The 23,258-nt window shown below is 44.8% G+C and overlaps 1 protein-coding gene across 2 annotated transcripts in view; it reads left to right on the top strand.

The window, feature by feature from the left end:
- The window catches only part of LOC126416464 (serine/threonine-protein kinase Sgk2-like), a 111,472-nt gene that overhangs the window by 16,908 nt on the left and 71,306 nt on the right, over nucleotides 1-23,258 (top strand). For both annotated transcript variants that reach the window (XM_050084201.1, XM_050084200.1), the window contains exons 3-4: nucleotides 15,874-15,969; nucleotides 16,278-16,420. In XM_050084201.1, coding sequence (XP_049940158.1) covers nucleotides 15,874-15,969; nucleotides 16,278-16,420 — 239 coding nt within the window. The remainder of the gene's footprint in view (nucleotides 1-15,873; nucleotides 15,970-16,277; nucleotides 16,421-23,258) is intronic.

Raw genomic sequence — 23,258 nt, 5'->3', positions numbered from 1 at the left:
CCGCTGCGGCGTTTGAGACCCCCTCTTCTTTCCTTTCCCTTTCTCTTTCTTCCTCCCTGTGCGTGTCTGAAGGCCGACCCACGCACTTCCATGCGTAGCCGGTGACGGGGTAACGCGTAATTCCCCGCCCCGGGTAGACAGGTAGGACACGTACGTACCCCCTGGTAACGGCCAGGTCCAGGGAGGGGTGATTACCCGAGCTGATACCTTCCGAAAGTGCCGATTGGTCCCTCCGTCCGTTTGTCGGGAGGTGTGACCTGAGGTGTGAACAATCACCTAAGGCGGGAGTGCCCTCAGAGAGGGCCCCCACAAGGGAGGAGCGTGCCATCGGAGACGCCGGTAATCATGGGGGATTCTTCCGCAATGGTTTCCTCACCTTCCACTATGTCTGCTCACAAACGTAAGTTCACTGAGTCTCAGCCACAGTCAGTTCTTCCATCGTTGCCACAGTTCCTTGTTGTTTCTCGGTCTGACGAAGGTCACGACTTCTCCATGGTCAACCCTTTCATTATTCAGAAAGGTGTCGACGCAATTGCAGGTCCTGTAAAGTCTTGTTCCAGATTACGGAATGGCACCCTGTTGTTAGAAACTGTCAGTGCCCTCCAGGCACAAAAATTGCTGCGTACCTCACTACTACACACCTTCCCTGTCCGGGTGGAACCGCACCGTACTTTAAATTCCTCGCGTGGAGTCGTTTATACACGCTCCCTCGATGGATTGTCTGACGAAGAAATTCAGCACTACCTGTCTGACCAGGGCGTAACGGCTGTTTGTAGGGTTATGAAGAGGGTTGACACAAACATCATTCCAACCCGCACTGTCTTCTTGACATTTGACAAAGTTCAACTCCCATCGAAAATCAAAGCAGGCTATGAGATAATTTCCGTTCGCCCTTACGTCCCAAACCCTACGCGTTGCTATCGGTGTCAGCGGTTCAATCACACCAGCCAGTCCTGTTCCAATCCGGCCAAATGTGTTACGTGTGGCAAGGATGCCCATGAGGGTGCTTGTCCACCTCCATCCCCTCGCTGCATGAACTGTATGGGTGACCACGCTGCTTCCTCTCGAGATTGTCCCGTTTTTAAGGACGAAAAGCTCATCCAGGAAATCAGAGTAAAGGAAAAGGTGTCGACCTTTGCTGCTCGAAAATTATTCGCCAGTCGACAGCCCACCGTGCCTCAGAAAGGAAAATACAGCACTGTCCTTGCTTCTCCTCGGCCAACAAAGGAGGCGGCCACGCAGACTTGCGACCTCACCTTTAGTGCCACGGTCGTCAGATCGGCCAGCGCAAAGATCGCCCCCTCAACCTCCCCGCTTTTGCCTGCCCACTCCATGGCTCACCCTTCGTCGGGTTCTGCTAAATCTCGATCCCAAAAGTCAGACACAAAGTCTTCGAAAAAAGAGCATACTCGTGAAGAGTTTTTACGTACCGCAACTTCACAACCATCGGTTCCTCCTTCATCTAAACATCATACTTCCAAGAAGGCTACAAAGAAACCCAGTTCCTCTCCTTCTCCGCCGAGGCGTGTCCCATCTACAGCACCACCTGGCGGAAATCGCCCTCGGCCATCTTCTGTGTCGCCGAGGTGCACTGCTGGTGGCCGGTCAACCGGCCGATCGCTGGTGGCAGGAGCTGCTCCTGACCAACCTATGGATCAGGATCTTCTGCCTTCGGCTGAATGCCATTCCATGCTGTCGGTCGCAAGCTCTGAGCAGTCGTTGAGTTGACAGCGACCTTGGTCACAGTCCTCAATTTTCTGTTCATCCTATGTCCATTATCCACTGGAATATCCGCGGCATTTGAGCCAATCGGGATGAATTGTCGATCCTCTTACGATCCTACTCGCCGGTCATCTTCTGTCTTCAGGAAACAAAGCTGCGTCCCCATGACCGCTTTGTTCTCCCTCATTCTCAGTCTGTCCGATATGACCTCCCCTCTGTTGAAGGCACCCCAGCACATGGAGGACTCATGATTCTTCTCCATGAAACTCTCCATTATCACCCAATCCCCTTAAACAGTTCCTTCCAAGCTGTCGCCGTCCGTCTTTCTCTTTCTGGATACACGTTCTCTCTTTGTACTGTATACATTCCATCGTCCACACCAATGGAACGAGCTGATCTCCTTCATCTTCTTGGTCAGCTTCCACCCCCCTATTTGCTGGTTGGGGACTTCAATGCCCACCACCCGCTTTGGGGATCTCCACATCCTTGTCCACGTGGCTCCCTATTGCTAGACGTCTTCCACCAAGCGGATCTAGTTTGCCTCAACACTGGGGTCCCCACATTTTTGTCTGCCTCCACGACAAATTTATCTCATTTGGATCGTGCCATCGGTACTGTTCCGCTAGCTCGGCGCTTCGAATGGTTCGCCCTTGATGATACACACTCGAGTGACCACTTTCCATGTGTCCTAAGACTGCAGCCTCAACTGCCATATATGCGCCCGCGACGCTGGAAGTTTGCCCAAGCCGATTGGACACTTTTTTCTTCTCTAGCGACATTCGATGACCGTCGCTTTCCCAGCGTCGACGATGAGGTCACACATATTACCGATGTTATTCTTACAGCTGCGGAACGTTCAATACCACGCACCTCCGAACTGCCCAGGCGCCCCCCAGTTCCTTGGTGGAACGAGGCATGCCGCGACGCAATACGTGAGCGGCGACGTGCTCTTCGCATTTTCCGTCACCATCCTACTTTGGCTAACTGTATCCGCTATAAGCAGCTCCGTGCGTGATGCCATCGCGTCATCCGCGATAGCAAGAAGGCAAGCTGGAAATTCTTTATTAGCTTCACTCCCTCCTCGGAAGTTTGGAGTTGGCTTCGACGGTTCTCAGGCGCGCCTAGTTTCTCCCCGGTCTCTGGGCTCACTGTCGCGCATGATACCTTAGTGGACCCCGTCGCAATTTCTAACTCATTGGGTCAGCACTTTGCTGAGATTTCGGGCTCTTCCAATTACCCGCCAGCATTTCTCCCGAAGAAACGTGCAGCGGAAGTGCGACATCTTGCTTTCTCCTCTCAAAATCACGAAAGCTACAATACTGTTTTCTCCATGCGGGAACTCCAACATGCCGTCTCTTCTTCTCGCTCCTCCGCCCCAGGACCGGATGGTATCCATGTCCAAATGTTGCTGCCTTTATCCACCCATAGTCTGCGTTTCCTCCTTCACCTTTATAATCGAATTTGGACCGACAGTACTTTCCCAGACAATGACGGGAAGCTATCGTCGTTCCCGTTCCGAAAGCTGGAAAGGACAAACATCTCCCCTCTAGCTATCGCCCCATTTCTCTCACGAGTAGTGTCTGTAAGGTTTTAGAGCGTATGGTGAATTACCGTTTAGCTTGGTGGCTGGAATCCCGCAGTCTTTTAACACCTGCCCAATGCGGATTCCGAAAGCATCGTTCGGCAGTTGACCATCTTGTTGCTCTCTCCACTTATATCATGAACAATTTTCTACGGAAACGCCAAACGGTAGCAATATTTTTTGATCTGGAGAGAGCATACGATACCTTTTGGAGGACAGGCATCCTCCGCACACTGTTCTCTTGGGGCTTTCGAGGTCGGCTGCCCCTTTTTCTTCGCGAATTTATGGCAGAGCGCACATTTAGGGTGCGGGTGAACACTACTCTCTCCCGTACTTTCTCCCAAGAAAACGGGGTACCCCAGGGCTCCGTGCTGAGTGTTGTACTTTTTGCCATCGCCATAAATCCAATTATGGATTGTCTCCTTCCTGATGTCTCGGGCTCCCTCTTTGTGGACGATTTTGCGATCTACTACAGCTCTCAACGGACAAGCCTTATTGAACGACGTCTTCAAGGATGTCTCGATCGCCTCCACTCGTGGAGCATCGAAACCGGCTTCCGTTTCTCACCCAGTAAGACCGTTTGTGTTAATTTTTGGCGACGAAAGGAGTTTCTTCCGCCCTCCTTACATCTAGGTCCTGTCAACCTTCCGTTTTCCGACGTCTCTAAATTCTTGGGTCTTATGTTTGACAGAAAACTGTACTGGTTCTCCCACGTTTCCTATCTTTCGGCTCGCTGTCTGCGATCCCTCAACACCCTCCGTGTCCTGAATGGTACCTCCTGGGGAGCGGACCGAGTGGTCCTACTCCGCCTCTATCGCCCCTTAGTGCGCTCGAAATTGGATTATGGAAGCATAGTCTACTCCTCTGCTCGGCCGTCTATTCTTTGGCGTCTCGACTCTATCCACCACCGTGGATTACGTTTAGTGTCTGGAGCTTTTTACACCAGCCCTGTGGAAAGCCTTTATGCTGAGACTGCTGAACCTCCGCTGTCCAATCGGCGGGCAGTCCTTCTGAGTCTTTATGCTAGCCATCTGTCTTCCATGCCTGCTAATCCAGCCCATGGCCTTTTTTTCGACGCCTCCTTTGATGTAGGGTATGCAGGCCGCTCCTCCTCCCTACTACCCCCGGGAGTCCGCTTCCGTCAACTGCTCCATTCTCTTTCCTTCCGCTTTCCTAAAACCTTCTTGACAACTTGGAGTACAGCACCGCCTTGGCTCCGTCCCTGGATCTACTTGCTCCGTGACCTATGTCAATTTCCCAAGGATGGTACCCCTACACTTATTTACCGTCGGGCATTTGCTGCTCAATGTGCACAAATGCCGGACGCCACATTTATTTACACCGACGGCTCGAAAACATCATTAGGTGTAGGGAGTGCCTATATTGTTGGCGACACCCCAAATCACTTTCGGCTTCCCGACCAGTGTTCGGTTTATACTGCGGAGCTTTACGCTGTTCTCCAGGCTGTCCACTACATCCGCCGCCATCAGCGGATACAGTACGTAATCTGCTCAGATTCTCTCAGCTCTCTCCTCAGTCTCCAAGCTCTTTACCCTGTGCACCCTCTGGTCCACCAGATTCAGGACTGTCTGCGCTTGCTCCACCTGGGGGGCGTCTCAGTGGCGTTCCTCTGGCTCCCGGGACACGCTGGTATCTGTGGGAATGAGGCGGCCGATATAGCGGCCAAGGCTGCAGTCTCTCTTCCTCGGCCAGCTATTCAGTCGCTTCCCTTCACCGATCTACGGAGCGGTTTATGTCGCCAAGTTGCTCATTTATGGCATGCGCATTGGTCAACACTTCCCCATAATAAATTGCGGGAAGTGAAAGCCCTTCCTTGCGCTTGGACGTCTTCCTCCCGAACGCGTCGTCGGGAGGAGGTCATTTTAGCTAGACTCCGGATAGGGCTCTGTCTTTTTAGCCATCGACATCTTTTAAGCGGCGATCCTCCCCCACTCTGTCCCCACTGCTCTCAGCTGTGGACGGTCAGACACCTTTTAATTGAATGCCCCTATTTTAATCCGTTACGCTCCCGTCTACAGCTATCGCCTGATCTATCGTCGATTTTAGCAGATGACACGTGCTCAGCCGACCGCGTTCTCCAGTTTATTAGTGACAGTGAAATGACGTCAGTCATTTGAAGCGTTTTTTGGGGTCAACCAACCCCTTTCTGTAGTGGATTTTTAAGCATTCCTTCTGCTTTTAGTTTCTCAAATTTTATGACTTTGTTCCCATTGCTGCTGGTTTTAAATTTCAGTTTTTTCCTGTTTCCTAAGTCACGGGCTGGGCGCTAATGACCATAGAAGTTTTGCGCCCTAAAACCACAAACAAAAAAAAAAAAGAAAATGGTCTTCTCCGTTGCTGACTGGGAGTTCCTCTCTGATGGTGTCTTCATGTGATACCCTCACCCGGTCGACCTCTGTGTCCCTGTTGCGCACTACCAACTGTTTTTCTGCACTGTAATCCGCAGATAGACAGAACGAGAATGCCAACACCTCTGTAGACATTGTGGAGCAGGATCCTCCAGCCTCTGTGCCTGTAGTAGTGAGTCTTTTGAGGCTGACACTTGGCAGCCACCGAGGTGACACCCCTTCATGTTTCCTCATCATAACTCTCCTCCAATGGAATGTTTGCAGCCTTCAGTCGAACAAAGAGGACTTATGGCTGCTCTTAGATCGCTGGGTCCCCTTGTACTCTGCCTCCAGGAAACAAAATTGCATCCTCACGACCGCTTTGAGTTTACTCATTTCTCCCTGGTCTGCTATGACCTTCCCCCTTAGGACAGCATTTCCGCTATAGGGGAGTAATGCTGCTCATCCGGGTTGATGATCACAGTCAACCCCTCTCCCTTACTACCCAGCTCCAAGCTACTGCATTTCACATTTTCCTTCCTCACTTGACCTTAGGCCTTTGTACTGTTCACACCCCTCCGTCATTTGATGTCACCAGGGCAGACTTCCTCAAGCTTACTGGGCAATTACTTCATCCCTTTCTGCTGCTCAGTGACTTGAATGCACACCATCCCCTTTGGGATTCTCCCAGAACCTTTCCAAGAGGTGCCCTGTTGGCTGACCTTCTCAATCAAATTAACCTCATTTGCCTTAACAAGGGAGCACACATGCCCCTTTCAGACTCCAAGCACACCTATTTCCATTTGAACCTATCCTTCTGCATTGCCCAGCTTGCCCATCGTTTCGAGTGGTCTGTTCTCTCTGCACTGCTGCCTCTGTATCACGGGGTCCCGGGTTCGATCCCCGGCCGGATTGGGGATTTTCTCTGCTCGGGGACTGGGTGTTTGTGTTGTCCTCATCATTTCATCATCGTCATTATCTGTGAGAGTGAGTAGATTGGACTGTGACAAGAAAATGGACTGTGTAAAATTTGGGACTTTGTACGGGAACTGATGACTGCGCAGTTGAGTGCCCCACAAACCAAACATCACATATCATCATCTCTCTGACACACACTCAAGCAACCATTTCCCATGTGCTGTCTGTTTGTTGACTCCCTCCCCAGCTCCGTGTGCACTCAAGTGACAACTTTCTGAGGCCAGCTGGAGGCTTTACTCCTGTCTGGCGACCTTTCGATGAACATTTTCCAAGTTGTGATGACTGGGTGGAATATCTTACAAATGTTATACTTACTGCAACAGAATGTTGGTGGCAAACTGCATTCATTATGCAAGGTGTGTTCCATAAGTAATAGGACTAAATTCATAAAAAAATCATTTATTAAATATATTCGTACAAATAATCAAAACTGTTCAAAATAGCACCCTCTTGCGTCGATACACTTCTGGAAGGAATCCTGGAATGCCTTTTCCGGAATGCCCTTTAGAGCTGATGTAACATGTGCCTGGATGCTTTCAGTCGTGTCCCAATGTTTTCCTTTCATCCTTTCATCCTTTGATCGCCAGTTTGGGGTGCATCCCTCTTCTCTGTTACCTCCTGGTGTTTGCTTTTGGTTCTTTATCCGGAAGCTGAACTTCACACTACGTGTAGCTGTCCCGGCGGGTGTAAACCCTTCACAACCGTGCCTATATGCAGCGGCCCGTGTTCATTTTCGCCTCCATTTGCTTCCTAAGGACACTACTCCAGCCTCGCTCAATCGCCTTCAGTTTCACCACCTTTGCATGGAACTTGGCGATAGTACCTTTGTGTTCATTGATTTCTCTCGGACTGACCATGGTGGTGGGTGTGCCTTCATCATAGGCTCTGTTGTGTTTCAATATCGGCTTCTGGAACACTGCTCAGTATTTACAGCAGAGCTCTTTGCCATGTATCCATGCAGTTCATCCGGCAACAGAGGCTTTTCAATTGCATCATGTGCTCCAAATCTCTCAGTGATCTTTAAAGCCTGTTTATGCTGTACACCGTCCATTCATTAGTGCAACGGTTTCAGGAAAGCTTTCACTTGCTCACTCTTGATGGAGCCACTGTGGTGTTTATGTGGGTTCCTGGTCATGTCGATCTGACAGGAAACACAGCCGCTGATGCTGGTGCCGAGGCTGCAGTCCTCGTACCTCATCCCGCTAGTTCTTACATTCCCTCCGATGAGCTCTGTGTTGCCGTCTGTCAGCTGGTAGCATCGCTTTGGCATGACCACTGATGGTAGGCCCATCCCTACCAAAGACGAGGTCTGATGTAGGCAGATTGGATACTCATGTCAACTCGAAGACTGGCATGAATCTCCCTGCAGAGCTGCAGCTGTCGGACTGTATACCTTTATCTACGAGTGGGGACTATTTAAATGTAAGTGCCCCATCCCTGTTTTGCCAGGTCGATTCCTATCGCATAAGCCACGACAGAGACACGGCTTGAATGTGTAGCAGTCGGGTAACCAGTGCCACAGCAGTTCTGCTTTCACGCTGCCTCAACGATACCGTGAATCTGGTCTCCCTGCTGGCCAGGGCTATGTGCTAACAGCCCAGCGCTTTGGGGACAATACTTGTTGTATCAGCAGGTTGCTCCATATGTAACTTCGCATGGCTGCCCTTGCTATGAACTGCTTCCGTAAGGTTCTTGCATCTTGTAGTAACTGTAAAGGCATCTGTTGGTTATTCAGACATGCCAAGTAAAGTAGTTCCAGGACAGGAGTCCTTCCCTCTTCAGAGAACCCAGCTCAGTTAATAACAGGTCACGGTAATTCTGTAAAGAGATGTTACACATAAGTTGACAATTACATACAGTGCATTCAGTTTTTCTGTTGCACTAATTCAACTTAAACCACTTGGTTCATTGTCTGTGCACCTAATCTGAATGGTATTTCTGTAATTAGTCCACTGATTTTTTCCTGTTTTCACACATGGGCACAGCTCTTCATTGAGTCATCACTCAGAAACAATTTTTAACAGTTATTTAACACAAATAGCCTGACACCATTAATTCCTCATTTTCATACTCCTCTTTGTTTACCAGTGGCACTTCAACTAAATTGTACTTAACTGAGCATTATTTGCTACAGACAACCCAGTCCATTGAAGTTGATGTACTCTGCAGAAAACACCCCACTCGCATTGCCATAAGTTTGCTAAACTTCCATAGCTTGCCACTCATAGACTTCTCTACCTTGAATCATCACGCAACAGAACTAATAAAATAATGTCGCAAAGCTCTCTCTCTTTAAAAATTCCTGTAAAAAAAAATCATCTTTTCACAAAAAGTGGCCCTACTTAGTTGATCTCTTAATTTTGGCACTTCTTTTCTTTACTCCCTGTTTTTGTGTGTTATCCGGAACTTCAGCTTTGCAGCAAAAGTTTCCCTTATGTTTCCCCAATAAATACCTCCTTTAAACTATTCCCACACTAAACCCACGTACAGAACTAAGACGTACAATATGTTGACATGTAGTTACACCTATTTGCCTCACTTTATTCCTAATCAGAGATTGACTTCTTCCTGCACTGCTGTGTTTCTCGTGACAAGTGATAATAAATAGTGTGAATTGAATCTTGGTGATTTTGCCCGTAGTTCAATTGGTTTGTTCTTCATGACAGATGGATTGCTGACAATGTTCCCCTGGCTCCGCCATGTATCGCCGAAGAACAATTTTTACATGACGCTGCCTTGTACCTCCATTAAATATTACATTGCAAGTGTCATCACTTTTGTGAACCTTGTTATCCTTAGGCACACATTCCTAAAAGGATTCAGCCGTGCCGGCCGATCATTAGCTTGACAAGCATTTTTTCCTCTTCCTTTTCTCCCTCCTTCCCCCCTAATGAGCCGGTGCACCCTCAGGATCTCAGCATCTGTTTGCTGGGTTCAGGCTTGGTGACCTGCTGGTTCCTGCTGGGGATGGGTAAGTGGCACCAGTCCTCTGTCACCGTAAGTTCTGGGTATGCTTCAGTGACCACCATATGGTGCAGCATTGGAACGTTGTGTGTTGCAGGAAACGGGGATCTTGGCTTGATCACCCAGAATGTAAGGATGGTAAAAATCTCTATAAAAAAACTCATGGTCTCAAGGTGTGATGCGTGCCAATGAGATGCATGGCTGTCGAACTGGAAAAGTCATTAGTGGGCAGCCTCCGGGGAACCTTGCCCTCTTTAGTTGTATAAGGCATGCGGGGCTCTGTGTAGGTGGACCTTTATTTATTTTCCCTAGCTGTTCACGGGACCGAGATGGGACCTTCGAAATTTTCTCTTCCTCCTCCCAGCGGAATGGGTGGGCACTGGTACGTACCAACACCCATTCTGACGGAGGACTTGGGTAGTCAGTTCTCCAGACTCAGTTGATGTTAACAGGATGCGCACTGTTTGTCAGAATAAGTTTGTAATATTTAAGAAGAAAAAGGGCAGCTTCAACAAAGTTTCCTCCTTTTACATTCAAAAGGATTTAGAGGGGATTGCTGGACATTTAAAATCTGTTTGGCGGGTGCACAATGGGATGCTGTTGGTAGAAACAGCTAGTTCACAACAAGTAAGGAACCCCCAGAAAGCTCAGTGCCTTGGGGAGTATGCAACTGAAACTGAACTGCACAACACCTTGAACTACAGCAAAGCTGGTGTGACTTGCAGCAATCTGGTTGACATTCCTCAAGAAGCACTGAAAGCTGACTGGTCCTGGGAAGGCATTGCTGACATGAAGATGTTATGAAAGGGGTGGATGGCAATCTTGTCAAATCAGTGTCTTTTATACATACATTTAATAGCAACAACTTTCCAGAGCTGGACGCTGATGACTGCACAGTTGAGTGCCCCACAAACCAAACATCATAATCACACTTCCAGAGCATGTCAAAGCAGATTTCCTTCGCCTAAGCGTATGGCCTTATTTATAGAACCCAATGTGCTGTTTTAAATGCCAGCACTTCGGACATACTACTCTCATGGTTGTAAGGGAGAAGCCACTTGTGGCAGATGTGGTAAAGCCACACATGATGGAGTTGGTTGTTCCTCTCCTTCAAAGTGTGTCAACTGCTCCGAGGATCACCCTGTCTGGAGTATGGATTGCAGTGTGTTCCTTGAAGAATGGAAGACCCAGCAGATAACAACAAAGTGCATCCCACATAGTGAAGCCAAAAAGATTTACAAGGCCATGTAGCTGTTCATGTTAGATGCCCCCTTTGCTTCCTTCCTCAAAAGCCAAGAAAGCCGATGCCGCTACACAAGTGGAGGTTGCTAGTACCATCACTAGCACCTGCACTTGTCAATGCACTTGTGCTGCTGCAGTTACTTTGAAGCCCCTCCCTCCCCCAGGACTTCAGAAAAGGCTGTGGTTGCTGACATTATAGAACTGCCCCCTCAAAAGATCCATTTTTATCCACTGTCTGGTGCTGCCATTACCACTTCCACAGTTGTTGCTCTGAAGACTCCTTAGACAAATAAATCAAAGTCAACGGTGAAGAATCACCCACTGACAGAGATGAGAAGTACACAGTCCGAGATGATGTGGACCTCATCCTCTCTGACATCTCTCTCAAATCTTCTTGAGAGGTGATGGACCTTGATGTCACACTGGGGCCATCATCTTGCCCCAAGACTGAGCCTTCATCCATTGCGGTCTCCCTTCTGCAGTAGAAAGTCAGGATGAAAGTGCTACCCCCATGATAGGTGGCACCCATCCTACAGTGGAACATTAATGCGGTCAGGACACCTGTGGAGGAACTGAAACTCCTAGCAGAACAACATCCTCAGCTTGTGTATGCAGGAAACACATTTTAAAGCATCTAATGGCCCTGTGCAGTGAAACTATACACTCTGTCACAAGGATAACCTGGCTGGGGAAAGGGCCAAGGGAGGTGTCCTTGTGTTGTGTATAATCTGCACCATTGCCCCCCCCCCCCCGCCCCTCCCAGCCACCTCCTCTTCCTCTGGCTACTGTTAACCTGCAAGTAGTTGCCTTTGAAATTCATGTGTGTTGGAGGATCACTGTTTGCTCACTATATTTACTTTCACAAGATGCAGTAGAGTCTGATGCTCTCACAGACCTTATAGAACAACTCCCCTGACCATTTCTCCTAATGGTAGACTTCAGTGTTCATCATGGTCTTGTGGAGCTAGACATCTTCTTGCCCTCGGGGTCAGGTTTTGGAGAGCCTCACAACATGTCATGATCTGTGCATCCTCAACACAGGTACTCCCACTCTTTTCTGTGCCACTAGTGAGTCATTCACAGCCATAAACCTCTCTTTCTGCTCTTCAGCCCTCACAGACTGTTCAGTGGGAAGTCGTTGATGACCTTCATTCAGTGACCAATTCCCACTCCACATTGACATACTGAATGCAGCAGCACCTGAAGAGAATCTAGAAAAATGGATAGTCAGCAGTGCTAACTGGATGCTGTCCAGCCAGTTGGCTGTGTTTGAACACCGCGAAAGTGCCCAGGAATGGGTAGCTCATGTTACACGAGTGATCCAAAATGCAGCTGACTTATCCATCCCAAAGTCCTCAGGTCATCTTGGGACATAAGCTGTACCTTGGGGGTCAGTGAGTGCCACTAGGCAATCCAGAACATGTGTGCAGCTCTTCGATGGTTTAAATACTGTGCAACAGCATACAACCTCACAGCATTTTGGGTTGCTAGGGTAAAGGCTTGACACATAATTAAGGAGAGCAAGAATAGATCATGGCCAGCATTCCTGGACTTCATCAACAATTCGACTTGTTCTACAGAAGTATGGGAAGCCATCAGGAGGATTTCTGGTGAACAGTCATTTACAAATAGCAGTAGTGCTGAAATAGGGGTGTCTCCAGTCAATATCCAGAGATGTCATTCAGATAATGGCAGAGCATTTTGCAGCAACTATTGCCAATACCAATCAGCATCTGGCGTTTTGCTGCTACACTACAATTGTAGAGAAGGGCGAGTTGGACTTCAGATCCAACAATTGAGTCTGACAGCTACCTTTGCTCCATGTAGGAGCTGGAATCGACTCTGTCCGAGACTCATGATTCTGCACCCAGTTACTACCACATTCAGTACTGCATGTTTCAAAAATTGCTTGCATTGTCAAAGATAATCCTCCTCAAATGTTATAATTTTATGTGGCAGAGAGGTCACTTCACCAACTCGTGGAGAAAGGCAATTATGATACCTCTCCTCAAAGCAGAAAAGGACTGCACTTGTCTCAGTAGTTACCATGGTATCGCCTTAACGAGCTGTGTAGGAAAGACCCTGGAGCAAATAGTTAACCATCGTCTGGTCTGGTTGTTAGACACCAGGCAACTCATTAGCTGATCACAGTTTGGATTCTGGATAGTTTGGTCCACTGTCGACAACTTAACACTGCTAGAGGTGGCTATTCAGCAGACTTATCTATGCAAACTTAATTGTCTTAACGTATTCTCAGATATGAGTAAGGCTTGCAGTACTACTTGGGGGTTTGTGGGCCTCATTTTTTTCTCTATACTGTTGCGATTTCCACACCTGAGAGACCTGAAAGCCAGAACCCAGAAGGCGCTGAATATCTTAAAGTGCCTTAGCCACAGGTCTTGGAGAACAGACAGGGCGCAGCTGCTCCGGTTTTACAAGGTTGTCGTGTGTTCATGGCTAGACTATGGGTTCACAGTGTATGGGTCAGTGAGGCCTTCCTTTCTGTACATTATTGAAGCTACTCACCTTGAGGGGGATTAGGCTGGCCACAGGTGCTTACAGGATCACCCGCATACCCAGTCTCAGTGCTGAGGCTGGGGAACCGCCACTCAACTTCTGGTGGCAGCTCCTCGTGGTGCGTCAGGCATGTAAGTTCCTTGCAGCTCTGATTTCATCTGCATACCACACTGTTGCTTGTCAACTTTTGGAACACCTTTTCTCTAATCATCCAAAAACAACAAAGCTGTTTGGGATCTGTGTGCTGGAGTGCGGAACACTTACAACCCCAAATCCAGGATTTTAACCACCTTCACAATGGTTGCTGCAGAGGCCCAGAGTAATTTTAGATTTGGTGCAGTACAGGGGTGATTGCACTACTGCTAATGTTTTAATACAATATTTTCTGATATTTTAACTGTGTACCACTACTCTACAGCTGTCTTTAGAGATGGGTTGAAACAGGGGGACTCCATTGCTTGCTCTGTTGTTTTCCCTGATCATTTTCTCAAGGTCAGACTGCCTTGCAACTTGACTGTTTTTGAAGCAGAATTATATACGATCTTTCGGGCACTGGAGCAGATGAGATATGCTTCAAGTGCTAAATTCCGTGGCTGTTCAGAGCCTCAGAGCGCCCTTCGCTCTCCACAGTGCTTGTACCCAACAGAGAAAGTACTCCAGAATATCCAGGACACCCTCCTCTGACTATAATGACTGGGGAAGGTGGTGTGTTTCTGCCTGGTACCAGGGCACATGGGTGTTGTGGGGGGCAAAGGGGCAGATGTAGCAGCCTAGTGGATGTTTGTGATCCTCAGTCGTTTCAATGTGCTATCCTGCTGCATACTACCTCCTTGTGGAAGTAACAGATAATAAGCTGCGTATAGTAAAGCCCACTACGTGGCTGTGACATACCTCCTTCCAACCATGATGGCAGGATGAGATTTGCCAATATATGTGCCCTCTATTTTAAGTGATTTTGAAATGAATGTATTAGAGTTTAAGGTTTTTGGTATCTGTCCAAATTATTTCTGCAAATTTTGGTAATGTTCTTAATGTGTTAACAGGGGGACGGACTCACCCATGTTGTTTGTAAGTAGTCGGCCTGTCACATTTCCCATTTCCCTGTGCCCGTCTTTCAGCTCTTCTGTGGTTTTACTTCTGTTGTAATCCCATGTCTAGAACCTTTCACCATTCTCTGTTGTATTAAGGCCTTTGAGATAGAGTTATTGTGTGGGTCAACATGAGTGAGGTGGGAGTGAGTGAATGAGTGTCATTTTATGGGTTTACTCCTCACTGTGTGACAATTTTAGTCATTTTGGTTATTTTATTGTTGTGCTCGCTGATGTAATAGTATTTAATTTGGTCCCTTACTACTAATGTGTAGTTGTCATAGTTGTGCATGGAAAATTCTGCATTGTTAAGAAGAATTTTGGTAGGTTATAAAGTAACAGGTTGTTGTTCATATGAAAGCAGCATAAAATGACATGTCTTGTAGACATGGTGTCACGTATACTCTGTCAAAGTGTTATGGTTTTTATTCTACAGAGCCTTTTTGTGTGGCATATTTGTTGATTTTTTTTTTAGGAACCTACATACTCCATTTTGAGTGACTTCCCTGGTTTGCTGACAAGACTGAGAATATGCCATATAATAATACTTTTTCACTAATGCAAACGCAACTCTCACACACATGACCACAGTCTCTGACATCTGAAGCCAGACTATGAGCAGCAGCACCTGATGGGAGAGACAACCAGTTTACTCCCCGGTTGCCTCTCTCATCTTGCGTTGCTGCTCGTAGTCTGGCATCAGCTGCAAGAGACTCTGTGTGTGTGTGTGTGTGTGTGTGTGTGTGTGTGTGTGTGTGTGTGTGTGTGTGTGTGTGTGTGTGTGTGTGTGCGTGCGCGCGCGTGTGCGGGCGGGCGCGCGCGCGCGTTTTTGACAAAGACGTTATTGGTCGAAAGCTCATTTTGTGACAGTCTTTTTGTTGTGCCTATCTGCGACTCAGCATCTCTGTTTTATGGCGAGTAGCAACTGTCCTTTCCATATAATTGTTACATTCCAGCCTGGATTTTCCATTCTATGGTACGAAATTCATTCTCATCAATTTATAAATGGCATATTTTCACCTGTTGAGTTTAGTGTGTGTTTCATTTATAATTCACCGAAGACTTCTTGGTGAGCAGTGATCTATCAACAGTTGTTATATTGGTACTCCTTTCTCCATTCTCATGCAGACTTTTTTCTGTGCTCATTCAGTCTCACATTAATTTGGTGACCAGTCTGCACCCAAACTGTACCAAAGCCTTCTCTGCTTCACATCATTCGACATTCCTACACACAAATGCTTTTTCATTTGATTTTATGACTCATTTGGTATATGGATTTATTGCCAGATTAAAGGTAAAGCTACCTTATTAGTAAAGTGTGTGTCCTTTTTCACATAATTTGCATATGATCACTGAGAAAGCTATTTATTAACATACAATTCATTATGTAGAGAAACTGAATTGTGATTATTCTATACGATTTCATTTGCAGGTTTACAAAGTGGTTGTCGGATGTGATGGGCGTAGCTGGTTTGTGTTTCGCCGCTACAATGAATTTTACAAATTGTCTGAAACCTTAAAGAAGCAGGTAATACATTTTATGTCTATTATTATTGTCCAATGATAGATAATGGTGAAGCTAAAGATTTATTTTGGAATGTGGAAGTCAATTTCAGAAGATTATCGTAAAAAGTATGAGGGCAGATTATTGAACAACTCAGATACTTTAAATGTGATTGCAAATACATTGAGGCAATGTGTGAATGCTATAGTGCATATACATTCATTGGTAATGTTTAGTCAGTTTTGATGTTTCCCCTTCATGCGGACATTTGGAGAAGTTCTGCATATAATAAATGTTACTGATGTCGTTTTTCCATATTTTTCCCCCCCCAGGTTCCAGCACCACAGCTAAAACTTCCAGGCAAGAAACTGTTTGGAAATAATTTGGATCCAACGTTTGTGCAGGAGCGACGTGAAGGTTTGGATGCATTTGTCCAGTCCCTAATGCAGGAAGGTGGTGGCAGACTTTTGCGTTTGTAAGTGTAAACAGAACTGAGAGATAAAAATGTGTTTGCAAAACCTATCATTTATATATGTTAAGCATCTGTTTCTATCTGGCCACAACAATTGTTACTACCAGACTTTCACTGTATTTAGTCAGATTTTATATTCTAACATCTGCATGTACAGAGCAAAAGTTATTGCAGACAGAAATCTAGCTCTAAGGGGACAACAGGCTCTCCCTGTTCCCAATGTGCTGATGTTTGTAAAGTCTGTAGTAACAAATCTCTCTCTCGGCAATAGCCCAGGCAGCAGCCTCATCCACTTCACTCTCTGCAGCCCTCTATCTGCTCTCCTGCACATTCAGTTGTAGTGCAATTTCTGTGTTAATACCATTACTCTATATCAGCCGGAGCTGTGAACACAGTGGACTGGATAACAACACTGAAAGAGAAGTCTAGACTTCACAAAATAAGCAAAGTCCACATATATGTGAATGAAATGAAAAATATTAAGTTGTTATTAATTTTACTGCTGAAGTACTATGAAGAGAATGTAATGTTTATGGCTCCAGCAACAAGCCATAACAATGAAAGAATTAATCCTGTGGAAGGTATTAAAGACAGTTAAGTCTGTGGTGTGCAAAAACAAAACACACAGAACGGTGAGAGGACAGTGATACTTCTAAACACAGAAACAAGAATATATTTAGTGCCGTAAAAGTGCTGTGTGGAAAAACTTAACACACACACACACGAAAGAAGATGAAAAAGAATGAAACAAACAACAAAAAACCTGACGTCTGAAGATGCTTTAGAATAAAGCAAAATGTATCTGGTCTTATTAAGACTTTCATTTCAATTGGAAAAAATGGTAATTGACCTATACAACTTGTATTCTTTAACAGTTCTAGGAAGTCAGAAAATTCACTTGCACAGTGCTGGTTTTGGCAGGTTGATGTAGGACTGCTCCCTGCCTTCACTGATTTTATTTCCCACTTTATGTTTTTGAAGAAAGCTTGTAATGGATAGTGTCAATAATTTACAAAGACTTAAGGAGATAAAAAAATCACTAGTTCAGATATATTTTCTGAATGATGTATTACCAGCAAACGTCAAAAAACAATTCTGTGCCATCACTATAATAATGTTAATGTAGGCTAATAAACTGTTCTTCGTCAAGTCATTGGATCTCCCAGGAGTCATTTTACAAAATGGTGGTGGTCCCTTCCTTTATGTTACATAGTGAATGTTAGCCATATTTGTTTTTGAGACTAGTATTCATGCAACATAGACGTAAGAGCTGATTTAGCCCATAATTGTGGATGACGTCTCCGCAATGGTAGCAAATGCATTGTCTCCAATGGCAGCATCAGGTGGAGCAGGGGCAGTGTCTTCCACTGCCGAATCGCATCACGGAACTCACGCTGGTTGTCCCAACAGTGCTCATCTGTCAAAGGCTTCAATTCGGCAGTTTGTTTGGGGAAACACTACAGCATCTTCCGAACAGCCTGTATTTTCACTATGTGATTTTTCACGTGATGTGTGGATGTGTGGATGTGTGGATGTGTGGATGTCAGTTTCAGTTGGATGAGGAAATGCAAGAGTGGGTGCGATTATGGATGCGCAGTGGCCGATCATGTTCTACAACACAGGAATTGATCATCTCGTCTCCCAGTGGGATAAATGTCTTAACACATGTGGTGATTACTTTTGAATGGAACCAATCCATGGTCCTGTTGTGGGTGTTTGGTTTTCGTCTGACTGATCCTTCACACAGTGAGTGAGGAACATTAGCAGCTATCAGGAAACCGCAGAGGTAGCAAAATATTTTGGGTTCCCCCACCCTCCTTTCTCAGTATGTGCTTTCAGTATTTACCAATGACAGTGCTGCACCAATAACAGACTGAAGGTTTTTACACAGTAACTCCACTCCCCCCCCAAAAATGTGGGAAAATAGCCTTTTGTAAATGAATGTCACACAGTGCTCCGACTGTGTTAAACCATCCAGGGACATCAGTGGAATTCTGAAGATCTCAGCAGAAGGATGAAAATGTTGTGCAGTAAAATAGTTTGGAGAGGGAGAGGGACATGATGCAGCTTAACAACTCAGAAGATGTTTTTTCATCAGTGACAATGGCCACGAAAGCCTGCAGACTTGTAGTCTTAAAATAACTGTACTTTTCTTCCTTCCTAATGTCCTCCCACTGTTGATCTTTACTTAGACTTAAAATAGAATATGCAACACACACTGAATTCATCCTGATACGTATCATTAACACATTTTATATTTACATAATATGAAACAGTTTCTGATCTGTGAAAGAAGACTTGAATGAACAAAATACATTCTTACATTTCCATAGTGAATGGATAATTGTGCTCAGAATTAAGACAGTTGGACTATTGCCCCAGAAGAGAGATGGGATGATGACTGAAGAATTCTAAGACATTTTCAAAAGACCCAATGTAAGACGTGCAAAAATGGTTATCTGATAACAGGAGATTTAAAACAGGGGTTGGAAACACCCCCACGACAAATGTTGTTGGTTCAGTGTAATGAATAACAATAAATATAGGCCAAAGGCATTCTCATAATAATGATTTAAAGCTAACGAACACTTTCTTTGGGCATACATAGATTCACAAATACACTCGGTCAACCAGAGATTCTGTCACAATTGTAGTCTTTGTGATAGAAAATAAACAGTCTTGGCCTATAGTGCAAGAGACAAGAATATTGAGAAGTGCAGAGGCTTCCTCAGACCATTTCTTGTTAGTCTTGAAAATGAAACCACGTAAAAGAAGGAAGAAAAACATAAACAAACTAATTTTAAGGTACATTAACTTAGATAATAAACATTGACTTACTATATCAGAAAAAGCTTGAAGAGTAAATAAGTTTCAAATAAAAACTGAATATCAACACCAAGGAATGGAATAAAATAAAGGAAGCACTAATTAAAGCAGCAATGGAAGTATTTGGCACAAGAAACATCCCCTCCCCCCACAAGGGGTGTGCAATGCTGGGGTGATGAAATATGCAGCCTAACTGAAGATAACAAACATGTGTACTTAAAAATGTTACATTTCCCATACAATCAAGGTGTTGGACTATATTATAAAAGGAAACCTGCTTTAGTGAAATGAGAAGCTGGGCAAGTTAAAAAATCATAGTTGGGAAAATATATTAAAGATATTAAACATGGGTTAAGACAGAGGTGGCCAAAAATTCTGCTCGTGAGCCATGCTCTTGTCCAAGGGCCATGGCGTTCAGCCTAGGTGCATGTTTCTTCCACCGCCACCCCAACGCTTTTTGAATAAGAAGAGGGGGAAGTCAAGGAAACTGCGAACAGGCTGCATTTAAATGGCAGTGCTGTCGCCCGGCGTATGATTTGGTTTTAAATTTCACGTTCTCTATGACACAGATCATAACTGAAAATTATTTTTGGCATGCTAAAGACACAGACAATTGTACTGATTTTCACACTCAGGTTGTCACATGATCATGACTTGTATAGTTGACATAAAGGTTTTCTGACACCCAAATCTCTAGATGTGAGACACTCAGATCAGTACCAAATATTGTGTGTCAATAGAGTCAACCAAAACACCGATTTAGTTCGTGCTGTATACTATCGTCCAGTAGAATATGTATAAATGGTAATTAATAGTAACTCTTAAAACTACGGAGTGTAGGAAAAGCATATCTGTGAGCTGTTATGTGAAGATCTGTGATAGGTGAGTTGGTAGAGCACCAGATCGTTGTACTAAAGGGCCCGAGTTCGAAACCCAGTTTGGCGTTTTTTAGCAGTTTGCATTGTATATTCTTATATGGGAGAACATTTAATGTCAGAAAAAAGGACCTTTCGGAGTTCGTAGCATTGTTCTTTTGGCAGCCTGGTTTTCTTTGTTAGTTGAGGGTAGCCAGCCTATAGTGTACATTTGTATAGATAACACAATATCTCTCTATACAAATGTACTCTGTAGGTTTGCTACTTTCAATTAACAAAGCGAAAGCAGACAGCCAAAAGAACATTCCTACAAACTCCAAAATGTCCAACATCTGAGAAAAATGTTCTCCCATATAACAATTTCACTTGTAAACTACCGAGCGAGGTGGCGCAGTGGTTAGACACTGGACTCGCATTCAGGAGGATGACAGTTCAATCCCGCGTCTGGCCATCCTGATTTAGGTTTTCCGTGATTTCCCTAAATCGCTCCAGGCAAATGCTGGGATGGTTCCTTTGAAAGGGCACGACCGACTTCCTTCCCCATCCTTCCCTAATCTGATGAGACCGATGACCTCACTGTCTGGTCTCCTTCCTCAAAACAACCCAACCCAACCCTCACTTGTAAACTGTTAAAAAAAAAATCGTTAAACTGGGTTTCGAACTCAGGTCCTTCAGTACGATGATCTGATACACTACAGACTTGCCTACCACAGATCTTCAAGACAATAGCTCGTAGATATGCTTTTCCTACACTCTGTAATTCTGGTGTTACTTTTAATTACCATTTACACATGTTCTATTGGATGACAGCACACAGCACAAACCGTATCAGTGTTTTGATTGATACTCTATCGACACATGTTTGGTACCAATCTGAGTGTCAGACATCTGGAGGTTTGGGTGTGAGTATCATACCTCATAATAATGTAAAAAACACTACACTGGAGAAACCAATGTTTCGGCCACAGTTACAGTGGTCTCTTTCTGGTAGACCCAGAAAGAGGTCACTGAAACCATGGTCGGAACAATTGTTTCTCTAGTGTAGTGTATTATTATTATTAATATATTTTTTTATTGAAAACTTGTATGTCAACTGACTCTGGCCACGTACAGCATTGCAATCGTGCGTGACTTATTGAGTTTCATAACTGAAAAAACATCTTGCACGCGTGTGCGCACACGCACACACGTTGCTCGAAATATTAACCACTTCTGTTACGTGTTTATGAAGATGAAGATGTGGAAATTACCTGAGGAAAGCAGCGTAGATGTCCTGGACAGTTTTAACATAATCCTTCTCATTTGTCATTCCCATTGATTTTTAGATGGATGTAACTATAGATAGCTACATGGCCTCCTCTTGTGCAAACAGCCAGTGGACCAGTGAATGTCCTTAATACCATGAACAAACAGCAAACGGTAAACAGCACTGACACCATGATTCTCCTGAACTGGAGAGAGTTGTGGCAGCCAAGAAATGCCACACTGCAATACTCAATGAATGTTGCACTGTTCCAGTTATTTTCTGAGAAGGACTGAACAGAGATGAGACAGGCTGCACATCCTGCATTTGTGAAATTTGGCATTCCATGGCTGGCCCTGGTAAAGAGGAGGACAAGTTGAAGCATTTAAACAAAAAAGATAAAAGACAATGTAGAAATATACACAAATATCTGAAAGTAATGGCTTGCAGTACTACAAAATCTGTGTACAGATGCGTGGTATACTCGGACAGTTCTGGCTAAAGCAGATAGGAATGTAGACGTAATAACACTGGAGGAGCTACAGTATGCAATGTCTAGCAAGAACAGGAAGAATCCAGGGTATGACAGTGTAGAACTGTTAAAATACGTACCAAATATTGCAAAATCAGGAATACTGAATTTTATGAATGTGTTCTGGCAGTCCAAATGTCCAATTTATAGGAAAGGAAATAGACATGAATGTCAGAGCTACTGAGTTATCAACAATGTAGGAAAAGGTAGATTGCTGTGTACCATAAAGATGTGTTAAGTTGAAGACATGCACAATTAAGACACTTACATGTCAGCTTTCAGCCACAGCCTCTGTCAGAAAAAGGATTCATTTACACAAGCAAGCACACCTCGTGTACACACAACCGCCAACTCCAGCAGCTCGGACCAAAATGCAGCTGTCAAATGGAATGGAAGCAGCAATCTTGGAGGGTGGCTTGGAAGGGGAAGCGATAGCAGGTGCACGATGTGGTTTTCGCCCAGGAAGATCATGCCCGAACTGTATCTTCACTATGACACAACAAATAGAAATACTCCATGAATTCAATTTACCAACTTAACATGCCTTCATTGACTTAGAAAAGAGGTTTAATAAAGTAAATCGAAACATACTGTGGGAAATTTAATGAAACAGAGGGATTCCATCTCATCTTAAAAGAGCTGTACAGGGTTTATATATATGAATAAAAGACTACCAAAAAAAAAAAAAAAAAAATAATTTGTGGGCAGCGGACGTAATACGGCTGAAATAAACCAAGGAGTCCTTTAACTCCTTGGGGCATTTTTTAGGACACAAGCTCATAAGAGATAAAATCAAAATAGACAAGCAGATCATAGTACAAGTTAAAACATTTAAATATTTAGGGTGCAGAATTACATTTGGGGAAAATAATTAAACAAAAAACAAGTTTGACCTATTCAACTAGTTCTGTGGAACTAGAAACAGAATTTTGGTAAAGTACGTCCGCAGAGCTACTCTACTGAAGTTTTATAAGGTTATGGCTGTACCTGCTCTGCTCTATGGATGCAAAAACTGGGCCCTTGAGAAGAGAGGAAAGGAAAACAGAAGCATGTGAAATAAACTTCTTTGATATGTGGCTGGATATACTTTATCTACGACATTCAAGCTTGAACTGAATAAGGAAACATAATAGACACAATAAAACAATATCAGTTAAGATGGAAAGAACCCCCAAACTGTGTGCCAGATGCAACAATCACTAAAACCATGAAACGGTATAAACCAAGAGGCAAAAGATCATTTGGAAGACCAGTGAAGAGATGGCTTAACTAATTTTAAAGGAGACAGAACAGACCTAAAGGCTGGATCTCTGGTGTAGGCAGTGATTGTGAAACAGTTTGTGAGGTAACAGGCGAGTTGTGGCG

This window comes from Schistocerca serialis, chromosome 8 (genome assembly GCF_023864345.2).
Source record: "Schistocerca serialis cubense isolate TAMUIC-IGC-003099 chromosome 8, iqSchSeri2.2, whole genome shotgun sequence".
Taxonomy (NCBI): Eukaryota; Metazoa; Arthropoda; class Insecta; order Orthoptera; family Acrididae; genus Schistocerca; species Schistocerca serialis.
The sequence above is the reverse complement of the archived record's forward strand: the minus strand, read 5'-3'. Positions and strand labels throughout refer to the sequence as shown.